This window comes from Aotus nancymaae, unplaced genomic scaffold (genome assembly GCF_030222135.1).
Source record: "Aotus nancymaae isolate 86718 unplaced genomic scaffold, 86718_ANA_hifiasm-v0.15.2.pri h1tg000014l, whole genome shotgun sequence".
NCBI classification, from domain to species: domain Eukaryota; kingdom Metazoa; phylum Chordata; class Mammalia; order Primates; family Aotidae; genus Aotus; species Aotus nancymaae.
In genome coordinates, this window is record NW_026988425.1 from 35,611,648 (window position 1) to 35,635,906 (window position 24,259).

Sequence of the window (24,259 nt, forward strand, 5' to 3'; positions counted from 1 at the left end):
AGCAAGATATGGAATCAACCTAAATGCTCATCAACAGATGAATGGCAAAGGATTATAAAACATTCAACTACAAAGACACATGCACACGTATGTTTATTTTGGCACTGTTCACAATAGCAAAGTCTTGGAACCAATCCAAATGCCCATCAAAGATAGACTGGATAGAGAAAATGTGGCACATATACACCATGGAATACTACGTAGCCATAAAAAGGATAAGTTCATGTCCTTTGCAGGGACATGGATGAAGCTGGAAACAATAATTCTCAGCAAACTGACACGAGAACAGAAAACCAAACACTGCATGTTCTCACTCATAAGTGAGTGTTGAACAATGAGAACACATGGACACAGGGAGGGGAACATCACACAGCAGGGCCTGTTGGAGAGTTGGAGGGCTAGGGGAGGGACAGCAGCTGGTGGGGGGATTGGGGAGGGCTAACATTAGAAGAAATATCTAATGTAGGTGACAGGTGGTTGGATGCAGCAAACCACCATAGCACATGCATATACCTATGTAACAAACCTGCAACGTTCTGCACATGTACCCCAGAACTTAAAGTATAATTAAAAAAAAAAAAAGATGAATGGATAAAGAAAATGTGGGGCCAGGTGGGTGGCTCACGCCTTTAATCCCAGTACTTGGGGAGGCCAAGGCTGGCAGATCACATGAGGTCAGGAGTTCGAGACCAGCCTGGCCAACATGGTGAAACTCCATCTCTACTAAAAATTAAAAAAAAAAAATTAGCTGGACATGGTGGCACATGCCTATAATCCCAGCTACTGGGGAGGCTGAGGCAGGAAAAATGCTTGAACCTGGGAGGTGGAGGTTGCAGTGACCTGAGATTGCACCACTGCACTCCAGCCTGGGTGACAGAGCGAGACTCCACCTCAAAAAATAAGAAAAGAAAATGTGGTAGATATACACAATGGAATATGATTCAACCATAAAAAAGAATGAAATCATGTCATTTGCAGCAACATGGATGAGTCTGGAGGACATTATGTTAAATGAAATAAGTCAAGCACAGAAAGACAAATACCACACATTCTCACTCCCATGTGGGAGCTAAAAAAATCTGAGCTCATAGAAGTAGAGAGCAGAACTGTTGATTATCAGAGGCTGAGAAGAATAAGAGGGAGGGAAGGATACAGAGAGGGTGATTAGCAGACAGGAAATTACAGGCAGATAGAAGGAAAAAGTTTGTGTTCTATAGCACTATAGGGTGACTACAAATAATAATTTATTGTATATTTTCAAAAAGCCAGAAGACAGGGTTTTGAATGCTCACCAAAAAATGATCAATATTTGAGGTTATAAATATGCTAATTACCCTGATTTGAAAACTGCACATTGTATACATGTATTAAAATATCACTCTGTATCCTATAAATATGTACCGTTATGTGTCAACTAAAAACAAAAGGAAAAATCTTATCAAACTGTACACTTAATCACATGTGGTTATTTTGTGTTAATTATACCTCTATGAAAGTGTGGGATTTTTTTCTTTTCAATATGAGGGTTTTTAAACCTTGAATTTGAAGGACCATCCAGCTTTATTAAAATCGAGGGCCACTTGAAACCAGGGGATGTGTCCTGTCCTGCATATTTATGTGCAGTGTGCAGAGTTCTGTCCTGAAGAGGAAAGGAGACGTGGACAGAAAGGGAGGGCACAGGCAGCAAGTTTAGCCAGAGCTACCAGAAGTGCTACCTACACAAAAAACTGCTTTCACCTGCCACCGCTCCCCAGGCAATACACAGGATACAAAGTAAGTGAAATCCATTTTCTTTACTCTTGGCCTGACATAAATATTCACTGGCCTGAAGCAGAAGAACTTGTTCCAGCTAGCTTGCCAGTTACACCATCCTGGCCAGGCCACACGCTTAGCAAGCTGTATTCCAAGTCACTGTGTCCTGGCTCAGCCGCCAAGGGCATTGCTTGGGACCTTGCTATAGGCAGCCCAGAGATTTGCATTTCTTAGCTGGGGGATTCCAGCAAAGAAATCAGTTCGGGTGCCTGAATCTGACATGGAAACGTTATGTGATCCAGGAAGCTAATCGAGATGTTGCAACTCCTTTGCAACTGATCTGATTTTACTTTAGAAGTATTTTCCTGCAGCCTAGACTTGGCTCAGGTGGCTTAGAAATCAGGAGAACTGTATGTGGGTAAAAAGTGAGCAGGTCTAATATTGACTGAAAAGAACCCAAGGTCTCTGTGCATAGGGATATTATAATTGCTCTGAGCGCCACGCCTCCCTCCGTCCCTCCATCCGCTGGTCAGTGTGGGGTTTCCTTCCACTGGGGTGGGGAACAGAGCTGCTGGGAATGCTCTCAGAAATGCCACCACGGTTGCCACTGGCAATCCTTTCTTGTGCAATGTCCTTTCTCAGGAAGATGAATACAGGCTGTACATAACCAAGCGTCAATCAAACACTCAGCAACCCCCGGTCTCATTAAGCAGAAACTAAAAGGACCCTGAGGAGAAATAAATTTGACTAAATCTGGAATTCAGGGGAGAACCCAGGAAAGAGAAGGAACTTCCTGCCGCATAGGGGCCACTTTCAGGAAAAAGCCCTGAAGCCCAGCACATACAATTTCCTCCCTCCCAAATACCAAGGCCATTTTGAATTTCATCTCTTTGTCCATCTGTTGCACCAACAAAATCCCTGATTTGAGAGCCATGGGCAGAAAAAAATGCTGTAAGTAAAGGTCTGTGCAGGACAGGATCACACTTCCTTCTTTTAGAACAGATGTGTTTGCAGAGAAGGAAAAATACTCCAGGGTTTTTCTAATCTATATCTGACTCTGATTAGTTGTGAAACCTCAAAACAAGAAGATTGGACTCTGATTTTCAAGTTGTAAAGTTCTATAATCCATGATTTAAAAAAATGCACCCCTGATTGCTCTCTGGAACTCTGAACTCTTAGGAAATCAGTCAGAATCCAGCAAAAAATAAAAGTTGTCCAGGAAGGACAGCCGTTCCACTTTGATTTATTTTTGCTGCATTTTATCATCTTTTGTGTAAAATTCTTGACACATAGTGACAAAAGAAACAATCTAAAAGTACGAGGAGCCCCAATTGTAAGGGCAGCAATGATTTAATAAGAAAAATTTCCTTCACCATGTACCAAAAAATCTGCTTTCTATATACAGTGATTAGGCTGCCTCTGAGTTTTCAGACTCTTGGTAGAAAAAAAAAATTCCAATTTTGAATGTTTCATGTTTCCTGGTAATTTGCCCTACACAGATAATCTTAGAGTTTATTGTTATTGCTAGGACTAATCCAGTCTTAATTCCTAATAACATAGGCCAAATATCATAAAGCAAAACATCATTTATTCAGTGTCATGGGGGTTATATCAGTCAATGTTCTCAGTTGCACATGGCAGAAGCAACTCTAGATGTTTGAGCTGAAGAGGAATGGCTTTCTTTGAGAATATGCCTGTGGGCCAGGGATTTTTCACCTGTGACCTGGTAGCCAGGGACATTTTCCAAATTATACCGCCAAACTTCTCCTACTGCTGCTACCTAGGTAAACCAAGTTAGTAAACCAAGTTAGTAGAACATCAGTTAACCTTTTCCTGGTGCTGAGGGCTACTGCTTTGAATAAAATGTGTTATGGTATGAAGTATAGAGAGACTGGAACTGGAGCCATGAGCGGGGAGGCAGGAAGCGTGTGTATGAGATACAGCTTTCAGCTGTAGCTGCGGCAGCTCACACTCACCTTGCACTGGTGACCCACCTCGCGCATATGTGGAGTCTCTGCATTCTGCCCCCAGCCTCTGTAGGATAGAGAAGTGCAGGCTGAAATTTATGTCTCCTGGGGCAACCCTCAGTGAATTTAGTACAGAGTAGAGTGGGCAGGTAAATGCTCTAGCCCCTCTCATCTTCAGGGAAACTGTCCGACAGGCATTCCGTACACTGCTCAAGAAGCCCCGGCAGAATCCAGCCCTGCTGTCCATAGTAGCAGCTTTGATCAGGCATCCTTACACTGGCTTCTCCTCCTTCCTTGCCTCACTGTCACCACCCCTCACTCCTGCTTCCTAAGGACATCTCAGTAAAGAGACATCCCGAAAGATTACTCAAGTCCTTGTCTCAGGCTCCACCTCAGGGAGAACCCTCACTGAGACAGCCTGGCTCATGAACTGAATCTGTCAACTTGGAATTCCATCACAGAGCTTTGCCTGGATCAAGTACCAGAGGAGTGAACAGGAGATGAAAGAGAGAAGAAAGGGCAGGCTTGGCTTGGCTGTGCCAGAGTGCTGAGCTTAGCGTGTAACAGGGACTCCATAAATATGGAATGAAGGAACAAATGAATGAAAGAATCGAACACAGGAGGTTCATCTTCAACAATGATAAACATAACAATAATACCTATGAATAATTACTCTACGTACCTTCTTATGTAAAATATACAATCATTGTACGGCTTAGGTTTCAGAATCAGAGCTGGGTTGGAATCCAAGCTCTTTGACTTGGATTAACTTTCAGTGTTGCTACTTAACCTCGCTAAGCCTTAATTCCTTCATCAACAAAATACATATAATAATAGTATTTACCTCGATGTTTATGAAAGATGCTTGGCACAGTGTCTTATTTAGCACTTACATAGTTAGCTATTTTTCTTATAAGTCCCTTTTTGCAGATGAGAAAACTCAGGTCCTGCTATCAGTGGTTGAGTTGGAACCTCATCCTGATCAGTTCAGGGGTAAAACTTAAGTCATTTTAGCTGCTATTTGTCCCTGCTGCCTTGCTGGAATAGTGATCCAGAATTTGACCCATGGAACTGGGCAGAGTTTGTTCAGGTTGTAGGAATGATTCAAAAGAAACTGAAAATAATGTCTTTTGTTTATAACAGTTTGTGGAAAATATCAAGTGCATAGGTAGGTTCTGTGGGCTGAATACTTGTGTCCCCCCAAAATGCATATGTTGAAGAAACCACTAACCCCCAATGTGATGGTATTTGGAGATGGGGCCTTTGAAAAGTAATTGAGCTCACGAGGGTAGTGGTTCATGATGAGATTAGTGCCCTTATTAAAAGAGAAAGCGACATGGAACCTTTCTTACTGAAGGGAATATTCAAAATACTGAGCATTTACCTGAAGGCAAGTGTGTTACTAAAGAAACCTAGAAACCAGTAGTCCCCCCCGTATCCACAGTTTTGCTTTGCAGTGCTTCAATTACCCACAATCAACCATGGTGTGAAAATAGGTGAGTGCAGTAAATGTGTACATAGCACATGCTCTTTGTCCAATCAACCATTGATAAACACTTAGGTTGATTACATATCTTGGCTGTTGTGGATGGTGCTGTGATAATCATAGGAGTACAGATCACTCTTTGACATACTAATTTCATTTCCTTTTGATATATACTCCATAGTGGGATTGCTGAACCATATGGCAGTTCTATTATTAATATTTTGAGGAACCTTTATACTGTTTTCCATAATGGTTGTACCAATTTACATTCCCACCAATGTATAAGGGCTCCCTTTTCTCCACATTGTTGCCAACACTTACCTTTTGTCTTTTTGATTATGGCCATTCTCACTGGGGTGAGGTGATATCTCCTTGTGGTTTTGATTTACATTTCCCTGATGATTAATAATGTTGAGCATTTAAAAAACATACCTGTTGGCCATTTGTAAGTCTTCTTTTGAGAAATGTCTCATCAGATCTTTTCCCCATTTTTAAATCACGTTGTTGTTGTTGTTGAATTCATTTCCTTATAATTTCCTTATAACCCCTTGTCAGATATATAGTTTGCAAATATGTTTTTCTATTTAAAGAAGGTAATTTTATAAGAATCTTAATCATTATAATACTCACAAAAGCCAATTTAAAAAAAGAAAACAAAAGAATTTTAATCATGAGCCATTATAAATAGAATAGCACTCAGAGAAGGCAAAATAAATAAATAAATAAGTGTGGTGCACCATGAAGAAAATAAGAGCACCTGTTTTGCTGTTTGATAAGTCAAATAATAAAAGTAAATAAATTAAAATAAAGATCTGAATAAAATAGGAAAGTTGAATAGCTATAGCTATAGTTACAGCCAAATTTTATTCCCTACAGGAAATGTATTATCCTTTCTGGAGCCCATTAAACATTTATAAAGATTGATCATGTATAGTAACCATAAAAATTAGCAATAAGAGAGAGATCCAAGATGGCTGACCACTAGCAGCTCGGGATTGTAGCTCCCAGTGAAAGTGCAGAGAACGAGAGGATGCCACACTTCCAGATGAATTTTTGTTGCTCACGGACCAGGAGATTCCCAGGAGAGGAGCCCCACGGGTTGCCAGCGCGACTCTTGTGGCCGGCGCGGTGGTTTTGCTGGTGCCTCAGCATGGCAGCTCTTGGTGCAGAGTGAGCGGGACTGGGTCCCCTTTTGGCCGATTCCCAGGCAGAAAAGCACCATCAATCTTAACACCTCTGTTTTGGCCGGCGCAGTGGATTGCTCAGATTTCGGCACTGGGAATCAACAAGTTGGACGTCCACTCAGAAACCTAATTTGAAAGTCAGAAATCACAAAGACGACAGGTGGATAAATTTACAATGATGGGAAGAAACCAGCGTAAAAAGGCTGAGAATACCCAAAATCAGAATGCCTCTCCCTCTACAGGGGATCACAGTTCCTCATCAGCAACGGAACAAGCCCTGATGGAGAACGAGTGCGTTCCATTAATGGAAGTAGGTTTCAGAAGGTGGATGATAAGAAACTTCTGCGAATTAAAAGAACCTGTTCTAACCCAATGCAAAGAAACTAAGAACTTTGAAAAAACGTTTGACGAAATGCTAACGAGAATAGACAATTTGGAGAGGAATATAGGTGAATTAATGGAGCTGAGAAACACAACACGAGAACTTCGCGAAGTATGCACAAGTTTTAACAGTCGAATTGATCAAGCAGAAGAAAGGATATCAGAGTTCGAAGACCAACTTAACGAAATAAAATGAGAAGTCAAGATTAGAGAAAAAAGGTTAAAAAAGAATGAGCAAAGTCTCCAAGAAATATGGGACTATGTGAAAAGACCTAATCTATGTTTGACAGATGTACCTGAATGTGACGAAGAGAATGAATCCAAGTTGGAAAATACTCTTCAGGAGATTATTCAGGAAAACTTTCCCAACCTAGTAAGACAGGACAATATTCAACTCCAGGTAGTACAGAGAACACCACAAAGATATCCCTCAAGAAGACCAACCCCAAGACACATAATCACCAGATTTCTTAGGGTTGAAATGAAGGAGAAAATACTAAGAGCAGCCAGAGAGAAAGGTCAGGTTACCCACAAAGGGAAGCCTATCAGACTTACAGCAGATCTCTCAGCAGAAACCCTACAAGCCAGAAAAGAGTGGGGGCCAATATTCAACTTCCTTAAAGAAAAGAACTTTCAACCCAGAATTTCATATCCAGCCAAACTGAGCTTCAAAAGCGAAGGAAAAATAAAATCTTTTGCAAACAAGCAAGTACTTAGAGAGTTCACCATCACTAGGCCTGCTTTGCAGAAGCTTCTGAAAGAAGCACTATACATATAAAGGAGCAACCAGTATCAGCCTTTCCAAAAATATATCCAGCTAGCATCAAATGGCAGTATTAAACTCATATATATTATTAACTGGATAAAAAGCCAAAACCCATCAGTACGCTGTATCCAGACCCATCTCACATGCAACGATTACAAAGACTCAACGATTACAAAGGGACAGAGGAAGATTTACCAACCAAATGGAGAGCAAACATAAATAAATAAATAAAAAGCAGGAGTTGCAATTCTCACCTCTGATAAAATAGACTTTAAAGCAACAAAGATCAAAAGAGGCAAAGAAGGACATTACATAATGGTAAAAGGATTAATGCAACAAGAAGAGCTAATGATCCTATATATACACGTACCCAATACAGGAGCACCCAGATACATAAGATAAGTTCTTAATGACTTATAAAGAGACTTAGCCTCCCACACAATAATAGTGGGAGACTGTAACATCACATTGTCAATATTAGACGGATCAACGAGATAGAAAATTAACAAGGACATCCAAGACTTGAACTCAGACCTGGAACAAGTAAACTTAATAAACATATATAGAACTCTCCACTTCAAATACACAAAACATACATTTTTATCAGTACCGTATCACACCTATTCCAAAAGTGACTACATAATTGGAAGTAAATCACCTCCTCAATAATTGCATAGCATTTCATAGGTTTAAATGAAATATTGGTTGGCTGCTTGTTTGTTATTTTCTTCCCTTATTCCTTCCTGTCTCCACTGTTAAGCACAATTATTGGCATAAAAGAGGTTTTCAATTCCCATTTTTAGACTGCATTCTAGCCTGGGCAATAAAGCAATACTCCCGTTCTCTCTCCCTCTTTCTCTTCCTTTTTCTTCCTCTTCTTCATTCTTTTTTTTCTTTCTCTCTTTCTTTCTTCCTTTTATTTTCTTCAAAAAAAAAAAATACAAACATTTTATTCTGAGAGTAAAAAGGAAAAAAATATGACAAGTAGAATTATAAGGAGTCTTTACAATCTGAAAAAAAAAAATAGGGAGCTTAATTAGTTCAACAAGAGTGGGGAGTGGTGCAAAATCCTTTTTTTTTTTTTTTGAGATGGAGTCTTGCTCTGTCGCCCAGGCTGGAGTGCAGTGGCGCAATCTTAGCTTACTGCAACCTCCGTCTCCTGGGTTCAAGCAACTCTCCTGCCTCAGCTTCCCAAGTAACTGGGACTACAGGCACACCACCACACCTAGCTAATTTTTGTATTTTTAGTACAGACAGGACAAAGAAAAAGAAATTAGCAATAAATTCCAACTGTAGATACTGCAGAGGTAACATTCTGTTATTGGAACAAAACAAAATAAAAAATATGGCTTGTTTCCCAATTTATTCTATTAAGCCAGCATAATTTGATGATAATCCTTGAGGAATGTATGACATGAATTCACTTAAAACATAGATGGAAAATTCTAAATATAGTATCAGAAAAGTTGAATTTAGGAGCATACTGAAAGAAAGAATGCACTGTGAACAATTGGCTTTATCTTAGGAACATAAAGCAGATTTACTTCCAATCTCTTATTATGGCATCTATAAATCAAAATAGAAAACTTCATGATCATGCTAATAGAAGCTAAAAATGCATTTGATAATATTCTATAACCATTCCTGATAATAACTTTGGTAAATCAGAAGTAAAGAAAGCCTCCTTTAACATAGCAAACAATTACAAAAAGAAATAATTATTTAATCCTCACCAACATGCTAATGGTGGACAATATTATTGTTTCTAATTTACAAATGATAAGCAAAGCCTAGAGAGGTTACAACACATTCCACTAGTAAATAGAATGGAAATCAAGCCAACATAACATTTGTATCAGTAAGAGTTCCACAGAAAAACAGAACCAATAGGAGATATATATTAAGAGATTTATTGCAACAAGTCCAGGTGTGGTGGCTCATGCCTATAATCCCAACACTTTGGGAGGCAAGGAGGACCGATCACCTGAGGTCAGGAGTTTGAGACCAGCCTGGCCAACATGGTGAAACCCCATCTGTACAAAAAATACAAAAATTGGCCAGGCATGGTGACCCACACATGTAATCCCAGCTACTTAGGAGACTGAGGCAGGAGAATTGCTTGAATCTGGGAGGCAGAGGTTGCAGTGAGCTGAGATCTTATCATTGCACTCCAGCCTGGGAGACAGAGCAAGACCCCATCTCAAAAAATAAAAATTAAAAAATTAAAAAAGATTTATTGCAACAAATTGATTTATGTAGTTCTGGGAGCTGGTTATGAGTGCAAAAATCTGTAGGCAGTCATCAGGAAAGGAAGGTACAGAAAGGAAGCTGCAGTCCATGGATGGAAGTGTTTCTTCAGGGAAGCCTCAGTTTTGTTCTTAAGGCCTTTCAACTGATTCCGTCAGGACTACCTATAGTATGGGGTGTATCTCCCTTACTTAGTCAAGTAAGACTTTGTTTTTATAAAAAGTTTTTATTTGGCCAGGCGCAGTGGCTCATGCCTGTAATCCCAGCACTTTGGGAGGCTGAGGCGGGTGGATCACGAGGTCAGGAGTTCAAGACCAGCCTGGCCAAGATGGTGAAACATCGTCTCTGCTAAAAATACAAAAATTAGCCAGGTGTGGTGGTGGGTGCCCGTGATCCCAGCTACTCAGGAGGCTGAGGCAGAGAATTGCTTGAACGCAAAAGGCAGAGGTTGCAGTGAGCTGAGATTGTGCCACTGCACTGCAGCTGGGGTGACAGAGCGAGACTCCATCTCAAAAAAAAGTAGGGGTTTATTTTAGGTTCAAAGTGACATGTGCAGGTTTGTTATATAGATAAAAAGTGTGCCACAGGGGTTTGGTGCACAGATTATTTCATCATTCAGGTAATACACATAATACCCAATAGGCAGTTTTTCAATCCTTGTCCTCCTCTCATCCTCCACCCTCAGAAGGCCCCAGTGTCTATTGTTCTCTTCTTTGTGTCCATGTGTACTCAATGTTTAGCTCTCACTTCTAAGAAAATGTAGTATTTAGTTTTCTGTTCCTGCCCTAGTTTGCTTAGGATAGTGGCATCTAGCTCCATCCATGTTGCTGCAAAGGACATGATTTTGTTGTTCTAATGGCTGTGTACTACTCCATGGTATATACACATCACATTTTCTTTATCCAGTCTACCATTGATGGGCATTAAGGTTGATTCCATGTCTTTGCTATTGTGAATAGTGCTGGGATGAGCACATGCATGCATGTGTGTTTTTGGTAGAACAATTTCTATTCCTGTGGGTATGTACCCAATAATGGCATTGCTGGGTCAAATGGTAGTTCTGTTTTAAGTTCTTTGAGAAATTGCCAAACTGCATTCCACAGTGGCTAAACTAGTTTACATTCTCACCAACAGTATACAAACATTCTCTTTTCTCTGCAGCCTCACCAGCATGTTATTTTTTGACTTTTTAATAATAGCCTTTCTGACTGGTGTGAGATGGTATCTCATTTTGGTTTTGATTTGCATTTCTCTAATGATTACTGATGTTGAGCATTTTTTCATATGCTTGTTGGCTGTGTATATGTCTTCTTTTGAGAAGTGTCTGTTTATGTCCTTTGCCCACTTTTTAACGGGGTTGTTTTTTGCCTGTTAAGTTGCTTATATGTTCTGGATATTAGACCTTTGTTGGATTCATAGTTCAAATATATTTTCTCCCATTCTATAGGTTGTCTGTTTACTCTGAAGATAGTTTCTTTTGCTGTGTAGAATCTCTTAGTTTAATTAGGTCCTATGCGTCAATTTTTGTTTTTGTTGCAATTGCTTTTAGTGCCTTCTTCATGAAATCTTTGCCAGGACCTATGTCTAGAATGGTATTTCCCAGGTTTTCTTCTTTATTTCTGGGCTCTCTCTGCTGTTCCATTGGTCTATGTGCCTGTTTTTGTGCCAGTGTCATGCTGTTTTTGTTACTAAATCCTTGTTCTATACTTTGAAGTCGGGTAGTGTGATACCTCCAGCTTTGTTCCATTTGCTTACGATTGCTTTGGCTATTCAGGCTCTTTTTGGGTTCTATATGAATTTTAGAATAGCTTTTCTAATCTGTGAAAAAGTCTCATTGGTAGTTTGCTAGGAACAGTATTGAAACTGTAGATTGCTTTGGGCAGTATGACCATTTTAACAATATTGATTCTTCTTGTCTGTGAGAATGGAATGTTTTCCTATTTGTTTATATTGTCTCTAATTTTTTTCAGCAGCATATTGTAATTCTCATTGTTAAGTTTGTTCACCTTCCAAGTAAGACCTTAATCCTACTTCAATCACATCTATAGAATCTTATTCTAAATATATTATATATGCACCCAACATTGGAGCACCCAGGTTCATAAAACAACTACTCCTAGACCTACAAAAAGACTTAGACTGCCACACAATAATAGCAGGGGGACTTCAAAACCCCACTGAAGAATTAGGCAGATCGTCAAGGCAGAAAACTAACAAAGTAACTCTGGACTTAAATTCAACACTTGAACAACTGGACCTAATAGACCTAATAGACATCTACAGAACACTCCACCCATAAATTGTAGAATATGCTTTCTTCTCATCTGTACATAGAATAGACTTTAAGATTGACCACATGCTAGACCATAAGGTTAGTCTCAATAAATTTAAAAATATTGAAAGCATACCAGTCATACCCTTAGTCCACAGTGGAATAAAAACAGAAATCAATACCAAGATATCCCAAAACCACACAATTACATGGAAATTAAACAACTTGCTCTTGAATGCCCTTTGGGTAAACAGTGAAATTAAGGCAGAAATAAAAAAATGTTTTGAAATAAAGGAAAACACAAACACAACATACCCAAATCTCTGGGATGCAGTAAAAGCAGTGTTAAGAGAAAATTTATGGCGGTAAACACCTACCTCAAAAGGTTAAACAGATCTCAAATTAACAATCTTAGATCACACCTAAAGGAACTAGAAAAACAAAAACAAACTAACCCCAAAGCTAGCAGAAGAAAAGAAATAACTAAAATCAGGGCAGAGATGAATAAAATTGAGACCCAGAAATTCATACAAAAGTCAGGAAAACAAAAATATTGTTTTTCAAAAAAATAAACAAGATCAATAGACCATTAGCTAGAGTAACAAAGAAATAGAGAGAAGATTCAAGTAAGAACAATCAGAAATGAGAAAGGTGACATTACAACCAATCCCACAGAAATACAAAAGACCCTCAGAGGCTATTATGAACACCTTCATACACACAAACTAAAAAATCTAGAGGAAATGGATGTCTTTTGCAACTACTTGGATGGAACTAGAGGCCATTTTCCTAAGTAGTAACTCAGGAACAAAAAAGCAAATACCTCCTGTTCTCACTTGTAAGTGGGAGCTAAGCCATGGATACACAAAGGCTTGAGTAGTAACTCAGGAACAAAAAAGTAAATGCCTCCTGTTCTCACTTATAAGTGGGAGCTAAGCCATGGATACACAAAGGCATACAGAGTGGTATAATGGACATTGGAGACTCAGAAGTGGGGAGGGTGGAAGGAGCTGAGGGACAAAAAAATCACCTGTTGGGTACAATGTACACAGTTTAACTGACAGGTATACTAAAAGCCCAGACTTTACCACTATACAATTCATTCAAGTAACAGAAACCACTTGTACCCTTAAAGCTATCAAAATAATAAATAAATAGGGCGGGCGTGGTGGCTCATGCCTGTAATCCAAGCACTTTGGAGGCCAAGGCAGGAGGATCACCTTAGGTTGGGAGTTCAAGACCAGCCTGACCAACATGGTGAAACCCTGTCTTAAAATAATAATAATAATAAATAAATGTTTTCTTTCTTCAATAACAAATTAACCTTAACTTACAGTAACTTTTTTACTTATAAGCTTTTTAATTTTTTTCACTTTTAAGATTCTTTTGTAATAACACTTAGGTTAAACACACATTGTACACCTGTACAAAATAATGTTTTCTTTATATCCTTGTTCTATAAGCTTTTTCTATTTTTAATTTTTTTTTTTACTTTTTCAACTTTTTATTTAAAAACATACACATTAGCTATATGACTGGCAGTGCGGTAGGTTTGCTTACAATAGTTTTGCTGCAAACACGTAAATAATATGTTGCACTACAATGTCACAACCTCACTAGGCAATAGGAATTTTTCAACTCCATTGTAATCTTATGAGACAACCGTTGCATATGTTGCTTTGTTCATCAAAGTATTGTTAGGCGGCACATGGCTGTGTTGCCTATTCTATACTGAAATTTACATGATTATCTCAAATGTCTTTTGTGTAGTTGTTGGAGTGATACAGAGTCTCCATGCTTGCCACCAAGGCTACACTGTTCATGGGCTCATTGTGCCAGCACTATGGTAGTTAAGGACAGAGACTGGCTGGTCTCTAATGGCTGAGTTATCATGTCCACTTGCTCAATGCATTCTCTGTGGTTGATACTCTTTATTCACTGACTTCTATTTCCCCTTGTTTAGGAGTTTCACCAGGAACATAATTCTTCCCACACTTCTGGGTCATGCTTACACACAATCAAGCAAATTTCCATGGTGCCAAAGAAGGCCTGCAGGCAGTAAAGAATGCAGGTCCTTGTGGAAGGAAGCTGTCAGCATGCCAGGAACTGTCTGCAGCTGCAGGTATACTCACGTAAGCGGAGGCAATTTGGGGTGAGATAGTAGAAGCATCTGCTATAAATAGGAATTATTAGAAATCTATGCTATAATAGAGAAAATAAAAGTATGGACAAAGCTTCCCAAGCATAAGCAAGATTGAAAGAAATCAAATAGAAGCTATGGATAGATACAAGAAGAAGAAGATGAAGGAATGTAGCATGCAAAAGTCAAATGAAGAACTAAAAGTGGAATAGGACTCAAGAAACAGAAGAATATTATCTTAGAATGTGTCTATAGAACAACTTTATTAAGAATATTGATTCAATATAAAAGAATGCAAAAGCAAGAAGATATAACAACATGGCTATGGAAAAGGAGATGCAGAATGAAAAAAATGCATATTGAGAATACCAAAAACCTCTCACCATCATGTATCATGTAAGTAACCTTGATACAGCAAGGAATAAAATAGATAAGGCTAAATAGTAAATAAATGGTGTGGAGGAACATCTTAAGATAAAAAGAGTGAATACATAAGAAAAAGAAAAGAAATGAAATGAATGAAGGTAAAGTGATAGAGAACAAAGACACTTCAACTTAAATGTAATTGGTGTCCTTGAAGTAAAGTATAAAATGGATTTAGAGGGGGGAAATGTATTTAGAGATATATAATCACATAAAATTTCCCTAAAATGAATAAAGAACAGAATCTAAAAACTTGAAAGAGCACATTAAGTACCAAGCAAAAATGATACAATGTCATGAATACCATGACATAGTCTGATTAAACTCTTAAACTTTAGAAATAAAGGAATCTGTTTGTGTACTATATTTCATAATGAAATACCTAAATTGAAAAATAAATAAGGGAAGAAATCCAGGCAGAAATTTAAAAGTCATAAGTAAGGGTAAAAATGCAGGATGACTTATCCATAGCAAATTTAATTCCAGAAGACATTGAAGTAGCATATACCAGGTTCTGAAAAAAAGAAAACATAGACCCAGGCATGTTGTCTGGTATAAAAACCACAGGTAAACATTTTTAAACAAAAATATTATGCTTTCTTAAAGCACATTTTGAAAACACTATTTTATGATGAAATCCAGTCACACATCAAGACAAAAGAATATAGGAACCGCCCCTCGCCTCTTCTGTCCTGGATCTCCCACAGCTAACATGGCGGCCCCCTGTATGTCCTACCGCGGAGCAGTTTCCTACCGGCTGCTTCTCTGCGGTAGGGGTAGCCTCCTCCAGAAGCAAGTCCTCTGGAAAACCGCGGCAGCTGGGTTGCAAACAAAAGTCAGATCCCAGATATTAGGGCTAAGTCATACTGCAGTTGTAACAAGAAAGAAAAATGTTCCTGCCTTAAAACGTGAAACTTACACAGTGGATTTTATTAAAGAGCAGATTGAAGAGTTCAACACAGGAAAGAGACATTTAGCCAACATGATGAGAGAAGATCCAGAAACTTTCACTCAAGAGGATATTGATAAAGCTATTGCTTACCTTTTCCCAAGTGGTTTGTTTGAGAAAGAAGCCAGGCCAATAATGAAGCATCCTGAACTGATTTTTCCAAAACAAAGAGCAATCCAGTGGGGAGAAGATGGCTGTCCATTTCACTATCTCTTCTATGCTGGCAAACAGTCAGACTATTCATTAATGCATGATGTATATGGAATGTTACTCAATTTAGAAAAATGTCAAAGTCAGTTGCAAGCCAAAGGTCTCCTTCCAGAAGAAACTAAAACCAGAGACCTGACTGGCAGCAGATGGCTGATTAAGGAGGAACTAGAAGAAATGTTAGTGGAAAAACTGTCAGATCAAGATTATATGCAGTTCATTCACCTGCTAGAAAAGTTATTGACATTGCAGTATGGTGCTGCTGAGGAAGAATCTGTGCAGAGGTTTCGAAGAAGTGTGATCATTCAATCAAAAAAACAGCTGACTGAACCTGTGCAGTATGACGAGCAAGGAATGGCCTTTAGCAAAAGCGAAGGTAAAAGAAAGACTGCAAAAGCAGAAGCAATTGTTTATGAACATGTAAGTGGAAGAATAAAAGTCAATGGAATTGATTACCTGCATTACTTCCCAATCATGCAGGACAGAGAACAGCTGATATTCCCTTTCCACTTTGTTGACCGGCTTGGGAAACACGATGTGACCTGCACAGTCTCTGGGGGCGGGAGGTCGGCGCAGGCTGGAGCAGTACGACTGGCAATGGCAAAAGCCTTGTGCAGCTTTCTCACTGAGGACGAGGTCGAATGGATGAGACAAGCTGGACTGCTTACTACTGATCCACGTGTGAGAAAACGGAAGAGGGAGCCCGCAGAAAGTTTACCTGGAAGAAGCGCTAAGGGTTTGTTTCTAGGAAAGAAGAAGAGCTATACGTGTCTGCTATGTGCCGACACGTAGCAGACACGCAGTGAATAATGGCTGACCAGCATGAGGGCAGTACTGTCAGAAATTTCTTTGAGTTGTGAGATGGATTTATTTTTAAATGCTACTTTGTAAAGGTGATCTTTACAAAATAAAAGGAAAAAAAAGAATATAGGAATCTAAAATGGTAAAATCAGTGTAAAAGGCTGAATCTATTGAAAGTGGCTCTAAGCAGCCAGAGAAATACATTTCATCTCAAGCAAAACATAAGTATAGATTGAACAGTCAAATAAAAAAATCAGTAAGGGTATAATGGAGCTGAAAAACATGATAAATCAATCTGAAATAACTAATATTTATAGAACACTATATCCAGCAACTACAGAATACACACTCTTTCCAGTGCATATGGAATGTTAATGAAGGAAGACCATACACTAGGACATAAAATAAATCTCAATAAAAGGGAGTGTATTGAAATTATACAGTAATACAATTTCGTTCCATATGTGACCACAAGGCAATAATTAGAAACCAACAACAGGAAAATATCTAAAAATATCCAAATGCTTGGAACTAACAATATACTTCTAAATAACCCATAGGTAAAAGAAATTAGAAATTAGGTAAAACAATAGAAATTAGAAAATATTTTGAACTCAATGAAAATGAAAGAGCAACAAAGCAAATTTTGTGAGATGAAGCTAAAACAGTGTATAGGAAGAAATTTACAGAATTTTAATGGTTTAAACTATCATAAAAGGAGCTCTAAAGTCAACGAGCAAAGCTTTGACTTTAAGCTAAGAAAAAGAAGAATAAATTAAATCCAAGGTAGAAGAAAGAAAAATTAAAGTTAAGAGCTAAAGTCAGTAAAGTTGAAAATAGAAAAACTATAGATAAAAATCAATCAAAAACAAAGGCTGTTTATTTGAAAAAGTAAAATTGATAACCCTCTAGCTTGAGATATTACATTCATTAAAAACATAATAAAAGGCCAGAAGCAGTGGGTCCTGTCTATAGTCCCAGCAGTTTGGGAGGCCAAAATGGGAGGACACTTGAACCCAGGAGTTTGAGATGAACCTGAGCAACACAGTGAGGCTCCGTCTCAACAAAAAATTTTAAAATTACCCAGTTGTGGAGGAGCATGCCTGTAGTCCCAGCTACTTGGGAGGCTGAAGTGGGAGAATCACTTGAGCCTGGAAGTTGAGGCTGTGCGAGCTTCACATCACTGCACTGCAGCCTGAGTGACAGAGCAAGACACTGTCTCAAAAAAAAGTGATTAAAATATTACAAACAATTGATCCCATAAATTTGACAAAAGAGATGAAATATTTAAAAATTCTTTGGAAAAAAAATCAAACTACTAAAACTTAGTCAAGAAAAAGTAAAAAATTCAGATAATCCCATATTAAAAATTAAATTTATAATTTTAAAGCTTTCTACAAAGAAAATTTCAGTCCCAGTTGGTTTCATAGACAAATTCTATCAAACACTTAAGGAAAAAATAATATCAATTCTAGACAAAGTCTTTCAAATAAATTTAAGAAGTGGAAATATTTCTTACTTAACTCATTCCATAATGCCAGGCTTTCTTGGATACCAAAATTAGATGGGATTCATTTTGCAAAAAATATACAAGACTTCCATACTAAAAAAGATATTATTAGGGGGAAAAAGCCTACATATCAATATTTCACATGAATATGTACTCAAAAACCCTGAATAAATGTTTAGCAAATTAAACACAACAATATATAATAAGGGGAATATACCGTAACCAAATGATTTTCATCTCAGGAATGCAAGGTTTGCTTAACATTATTATAATATTATCAATCAATGTAATATTGCTTAGAACAAAGGAAAAACTACTGATTCTAACAAATATAGAAAATGCATTTAACAAAAATCCAACAACCATTTATAATAAAAACTTTCAGGAATCTAGGAAAAAATGGAAGTGTTTTCATCTAATAAAGAGCATCATTGAAAAACCTACAACTAACATCATCCCTAAAAGTAGACTTTCATTCTACTTTCATTCTAACATCAGGAAGAAGGCAAGGATACTCTTTTAACCATTCACTTAGTATTATACTAGACTTCTTAGCCATTAGGATCATGCAAGAAAAAGGAATAGAAGACATACCTACTGAAAAGAAAGAAACAAAGCAGTCCTTGTTCAGCAATGATATGATTATATATGTAGAAAGTCCTAAGAAATCTACAAAAAGAATACTAAAACTAATAAAGGACAGTATAATAAAAATCAATATATAAAAATTAATATCTATTTCTCTATACTAACAATGACATATTAAAAATTGGAAGTTTAAAAACACCATTTAAATGTCACAAGCAATCTATTACAGGATCCATTTGGCAAAAAATATACAAGACTTGCATACTGAAAACTACAAAACAATGGTGAAAATAATTTTAAAGACCTGAATAAAAAAGGTATACTACGTTTATGAATTGGAAGACTCAAATCGTTAAGATGTCATTTCCTTCCAAATTGATTTATAGATTCAATGCAGTTCCAATCAAAATCTAAGTAGGTATTTCTATAGAAATTGACAAGCTGATTCAAACGTTTATATGAAAATTACAAAAGACCTAAAATAGTTAAAACAACTTTACAGAAGAAAAACTAAGTGAGAGTGTAAGGCCGGCTGCCTCGCCGGGAGCTCGGACACACATCCCCCCAACCTTTTTTCCGAAAGCTCGGACATGCTCGGGTTGTTCCCTTCTCCCCTTCTCGCACAGCCTGGCTTTCCCTTAAAGAACCCAGTATGCAAGTGGGGTCTTGTGATTCTAGCCAATAGTAGCCAAGTCTTTCTAGCCAATAGCAGCCGAGTAATTCTAACCAATAGCAGCCAAGTCCTGTATACAAACAAAGGCTTGTAACCTTATCCAGTAGTAGTCCTGCTCTCCCACAACCAATCGAGCTCCTTCACTCCCTATAAAACCCCACACTGAGAGGAGTCTGCGCGACTTCTCTGGCCCCTCCTGTCGGACCGCAGAACCTTGCCCGGGAGCCTTAATAAATTCCTTCACGTTGGATCTTCTTGTGTTGGCCTCAGTTTCTTCCTTTTAAACTCGGCAAGAACAAACCTTACAGAGAGGATTTATATCATTTGATTTCAAGACTTACTGTAAAACGATAACAATCAAGATGTTCTATTGACATATAGATAAAAAGATACGTCAGTGGAATAGAGTAGACAGTCTAGAAATAGGCTCATACCTTCAGGGTAACATCTATCTTTTATTTTTATAGACACTGTTAAGAAAATGAAAGGAGAAGCCACAGACTGGGAGAAACCTTGATGTATCTGTTACATATTACATAACTTCTATCAAGAATATATAAAGAATTTACAACTCAATAAGAAGTTTACAACAGAATTTTAAAATGGGCAAAATATTTGAATAGACACTTTGCAAAACTGGATATACAAATGGCCAATACACACATGAAAAGATGCTCAATATTAGCAATGATTAGAAAAGTTAAATTAAAACCACGGTGTGTTATCAATGCATATCCAATAGTATGATGCTATTAAAAGGACTGCCAAAATTAGCCAGGCGTAGTGGTACGTGCCTATAATCCCAGCTACTCGGGAGACTGAGGCAGGAGAATCGCTTTAACCTGGGAGGCAGAGGTTGCAGTGAACCAAGATTGCACCCTGTACTCCAGCTTGTGTGACACAGCAAGACTCTGTCTCAAAACAAAAGGACTGCCAATGCCAAGTATTGATAAGAAGCAACTGAAACTCTTATGCATTGGGGGTGAAGATATAAAAAATACTACTGCTTTGGAAAATAATTTGGCTGTTTCTTATATGGTTTGATATATTCTTACCATGTGACCCAGAAATTCTAAGTATTTTCTCAAGAGGAAAAACAGTTGAACAAAAGGACTCAAACATAATAGAAGTTTATTCACAACAGGCAAAAACTAGAAACAACACAAATGTTCATCAACAAGTGAATGGGTAAATAAGTCATATTATATTCATACAATGGAATTCTGCTCAGCAAATTCAAAATTTAACTACTGATACACACAATAACATAGATGAATCTAAAAAATGTTATATCTTCACTGTGGTGGTGGTTACACAGGTGTAAAAAGTGAATGTATTTTATTGTATGTAAATTAAGCATTTATAAATTTGCTTTTAAAAATAAGCCAGTATCAGTCTTTCTAACAGAAAGATCAGCCTTACAGTGCCTGAACCTATTGATTTATCTTGACATCACAAAAAGATATTCAGGTAATCAAACATGTTTTTCTCCTGACATAATGCAATAGATACAATAGGACACTTTTTTTTTTTTTTGAGATGGAGGTTTGCCCTTGTTACCCAGGCTGGTGTGCATTGGAGCAACCTTAGCTTTCTGCAACCTCCACCTCCCAGGTTTGAGCAATTCTCTTGACTCAGCTTCCCAAGTAACTCGAATTACAGGTGTCCCCCTCCACACCCAGCTGATTTTTTGTTTTCTTAGTAGAGACAGGGTTTCACCATGTTGGCTAGGCTGGTCTCAAACTCCTGACCTCAGGTGATCCATCCACCTCAGCCTCCTAAAGTGCTGGGATTACAGGTGTGAGCCACTGCACCCAGCTGCAGTAGGACATTTAAAACACCCATTTACATAATGTTCTTGCCAGAAAATCAACCCTGAATCTATAAAGTATCTAGATCCAAATACTAGTTTAAAGACAAAGGACAGAGAAACTTGTTAAACTATTAAGAGGTATACAATCAGCAGAAACCTGAATATGGGAAACTCTAGACGATAAATAAATGATGTGTTTTCTTCAACAAGTAGATTACAAAGGAAATTAAAAGGGTGAGGAAGTCTATAAAATTGTCTTACTGTGAGTCCCCTAGTAAAGACAGCCTGTGGCAAACCTTATTCCAGGAAATGAGGGGAAGGGGAAATAGAAGAGAAAATAAGTCAATAAAAGAGTGTGCATTTCTGACCCGCCCCACTTGGTGCCAAGTGTGCAGTCTTGAGGGACTGTTTTCTGAGACACAATTTGAGCTACTGCATTTCAGGACAGCCTACTCAGGAAGAGGAAGATGGAAGAATTGATGCACTAGCTCCCATCACCAGTTGATCAAATGTTTACCTTTGAGTGTTAACAACCCCAAACTTCCCTGTTGCACATTCATGGGTCCCAAAATAACTCACACCTCATGGAAAAGGAATTCCCAAGAAGGAATGCAGGAGGCCCATGGCATGGGCATGATGCCTCACCACTGTTGGGTTTTGTTTATGTGAAGCCTGTGACTAAGGCAACTGGAATAAAACAAGTGGCCAAGGGCCTGGGGAAAGGTGGGCTGAGAGGATCTGAAGTGGTGCGCCTAAGAGGGGCTTGATACATAGACTTAAGAGACATATTAACCAAACACAAAGTGAAGACCTTGCTTGGATGCCTATTCAAGCAAGTTGTAGAAAAAACATTTATGAGATAATTGGAAGAAATTGAAAAATTGAAAAATGACTGGGTATTTGACATTAAAGAATTATATTTGAGTTATAGTATATATATATACACACTATATATATAGTACATATATATAGTATATAGTATATATTTGAGTTATAGTGTATAGTATATAGTTATGTTTATTTTAAATACTTATCATTTACAGGTGTACGCTGAAGAATTTGTGAAGTAATAGGATGTCCAGTATTTGCTTCTAAATAATCTATTGGGCAGAGAGAGAGGTAAAGATAACCAAAGTTGGCCATGTGTTGATAATGATTAAAGCTATATGCTTATTACGTGAAATTTGTTATACCCTTCTGTTTACTTCTGCCTCTTTAAAATAATCAACGGTATATTTTTAAAACTATTGCACTAAGAGCTTTTATGTTAAAGATTCTGGTACGTGGGTGGGTTGCTCCAACTTAGAGGAAACAGCAATATGCTGACTTTAAATCTCTTTTCTTGGACTGGTCAGAGTTCCCAGAGAAGATCCTCTCAAATCCCTGCCTGCAGGGTGAATTTCTGGATGCAGGAGCTCTGGGAACAAATGAGAGACAGACTTGGGGTAGTCTCACCATTCAAAATGCCCAATTTCACTTATCTCCCTGTTTTTAGTATGGTACCTCTGACCTCAACTGTGTTTGATATCCCTCAGCCTCCTCTGTTCTCCCTCTCCAGAGAATAAACTTTCTATCTTCTTCTAGAAGCAGAACGAGCATTTGCCCAGCTATGCAGATAAGGAAGAATGGATCTCTCAGTCTCTAGATCTTCAACCAATCCTGTTTTCCCACTTGTAGAGGCGGGGGTGAGCAACTTGCTCTCTATTCCAGAGACTTTTGGGGATTCAGCATCAAAAATCATGCTGCTTCTTAGTGTTTCCTAAAGTCAATTTAAAGTTAATGTTTTGCGGACCTTATCCATCTATTTCCTAAGTTCTAAAATGTTAATGTTGGGTTAGTTTATGCCTTTTTACAAGAAAAATCAATTTACTGGCATTTTAGTAGAATTTAAAGCAGCAGCAAAACTAAAGCAACAGATTTGTAAGGACGTGATTCACATACCATCCAACTCATTGAATTAAAGTGTAAGCTCAATGGTTTTTAGTATATTCACACAGTTGTACAACTACCACCAGCACCAATTTTAGAAAATTGTCATCACCCCAGAAAGAAACCTTATACTCATTAGCAATCACTCCCAATTTCCCTCCAAACTCCAAGCTCTAGGCAACCACCAATCTATTTTATGTCTCCAAAAACATTTGCCTATTTGGGCACTTCATATAAACACAATAATATAATATGTGGTCCTTTGTGACTAGCTTCTTTCACTCAGCATATTTTCAAGATTTATTCAGAACGTAGCCTGTATCAATACTAACTTTAATTGCCAAATAATATTCCATTTTATAAATATACCACATTTTATATATCCATTTATCAATTGATGAACATTTGAGCTGTTTCTACTTTTTGGCTCTTATGAGTAATGCCATATGGACATTCTTTTTTAACTTTTATTTTGGGTTCAGAGGTACATGTGCAGGTTTGTTATGTAGATAAATTACGTGTCACAGGAGTTTGGTGTGACATATTATTTCATCACTGAGGTAATAAGCATAGTACCCAGTAGACAAGTTTTTCAGTCCTCTCTTTCCACCCACCTTCCACCCTCAAGTAGACCCCAGCATCTGTTGTCCCCTTCTTCGTGTCCATGTGTACTCAATGTTTTGCTCCCACTAATAAGCAAGAACATGTGGTATTTAGTTTTCTGTTCCTGTGTTAGTTTGTTTAAGAGTATGTTCTCCAGCTCCATCTATGTTACTGAAAAGAACATGATCTCATTCCTTTTTATGGCTGCATAGTATTCCATCGTGTATATGTGCCACATTTTCGTTATCCAGTCTACTGTTGATGGGCATTCAGATTGATCCCATGACTTTGCTATTGGGAATAGTGCTGCAATTGCACATAAGTCTGGGTGTCTTTATGGTAGAATAATTTATATTCCTTTGGGTAGATACCCAATAATGGGATTGCTGGGTCAGTTTTGTTTTAAGTTCTTTGAGAAATTGTCAAACTGCTTTCCACAGTGGCTGAACTAATTTACATTCCCACAAGCAGTGTATAAGCGTTCCCTTTTTCTCCACAGCCTTGCCAGCTTCTGTTATTTTCTTTTGACTGTTTAATAATAGGCATTCTAAGTGATGTGGTATGGTAT

General features: G+C 38.0%; 1 protein-coding gene and 1 long non-coding RNA gene across 2 annotated transcripts; both read left to right on the forward strand.

Annotated features, from left to right (window-relative positions):
- Positions 1–1,662: 1,662 nt before the first annotated feature.
- LOC105722434 (uncharacterized) lies at positions 1,663–22,839 on the forward strand. Its single transcript, XR_001108576.2, has 3 exons — positions 1,663–1,773; positions 22,203–22,278; positions 22,744–22,839. It is a non-coding gene; the product is annotated as an uncharacterized LOC105722434 (long non-coding RNA).
- On the forward strand, positions 15,325–16,508 carry LOC105722433 (small ribosomal subunit protein uS9m-like). The gene is given in 2 exon segments (XM_064375762.1): positions 15,325–16,465; positions 16,468–16,508. Coding segments are annotated over 2 exon segments (1,176 nt in total). The 5' UTR covers positions 15,325–15,330.
- Positions 22,840–24,259: the final 1,420 nt, after the last annotated feature.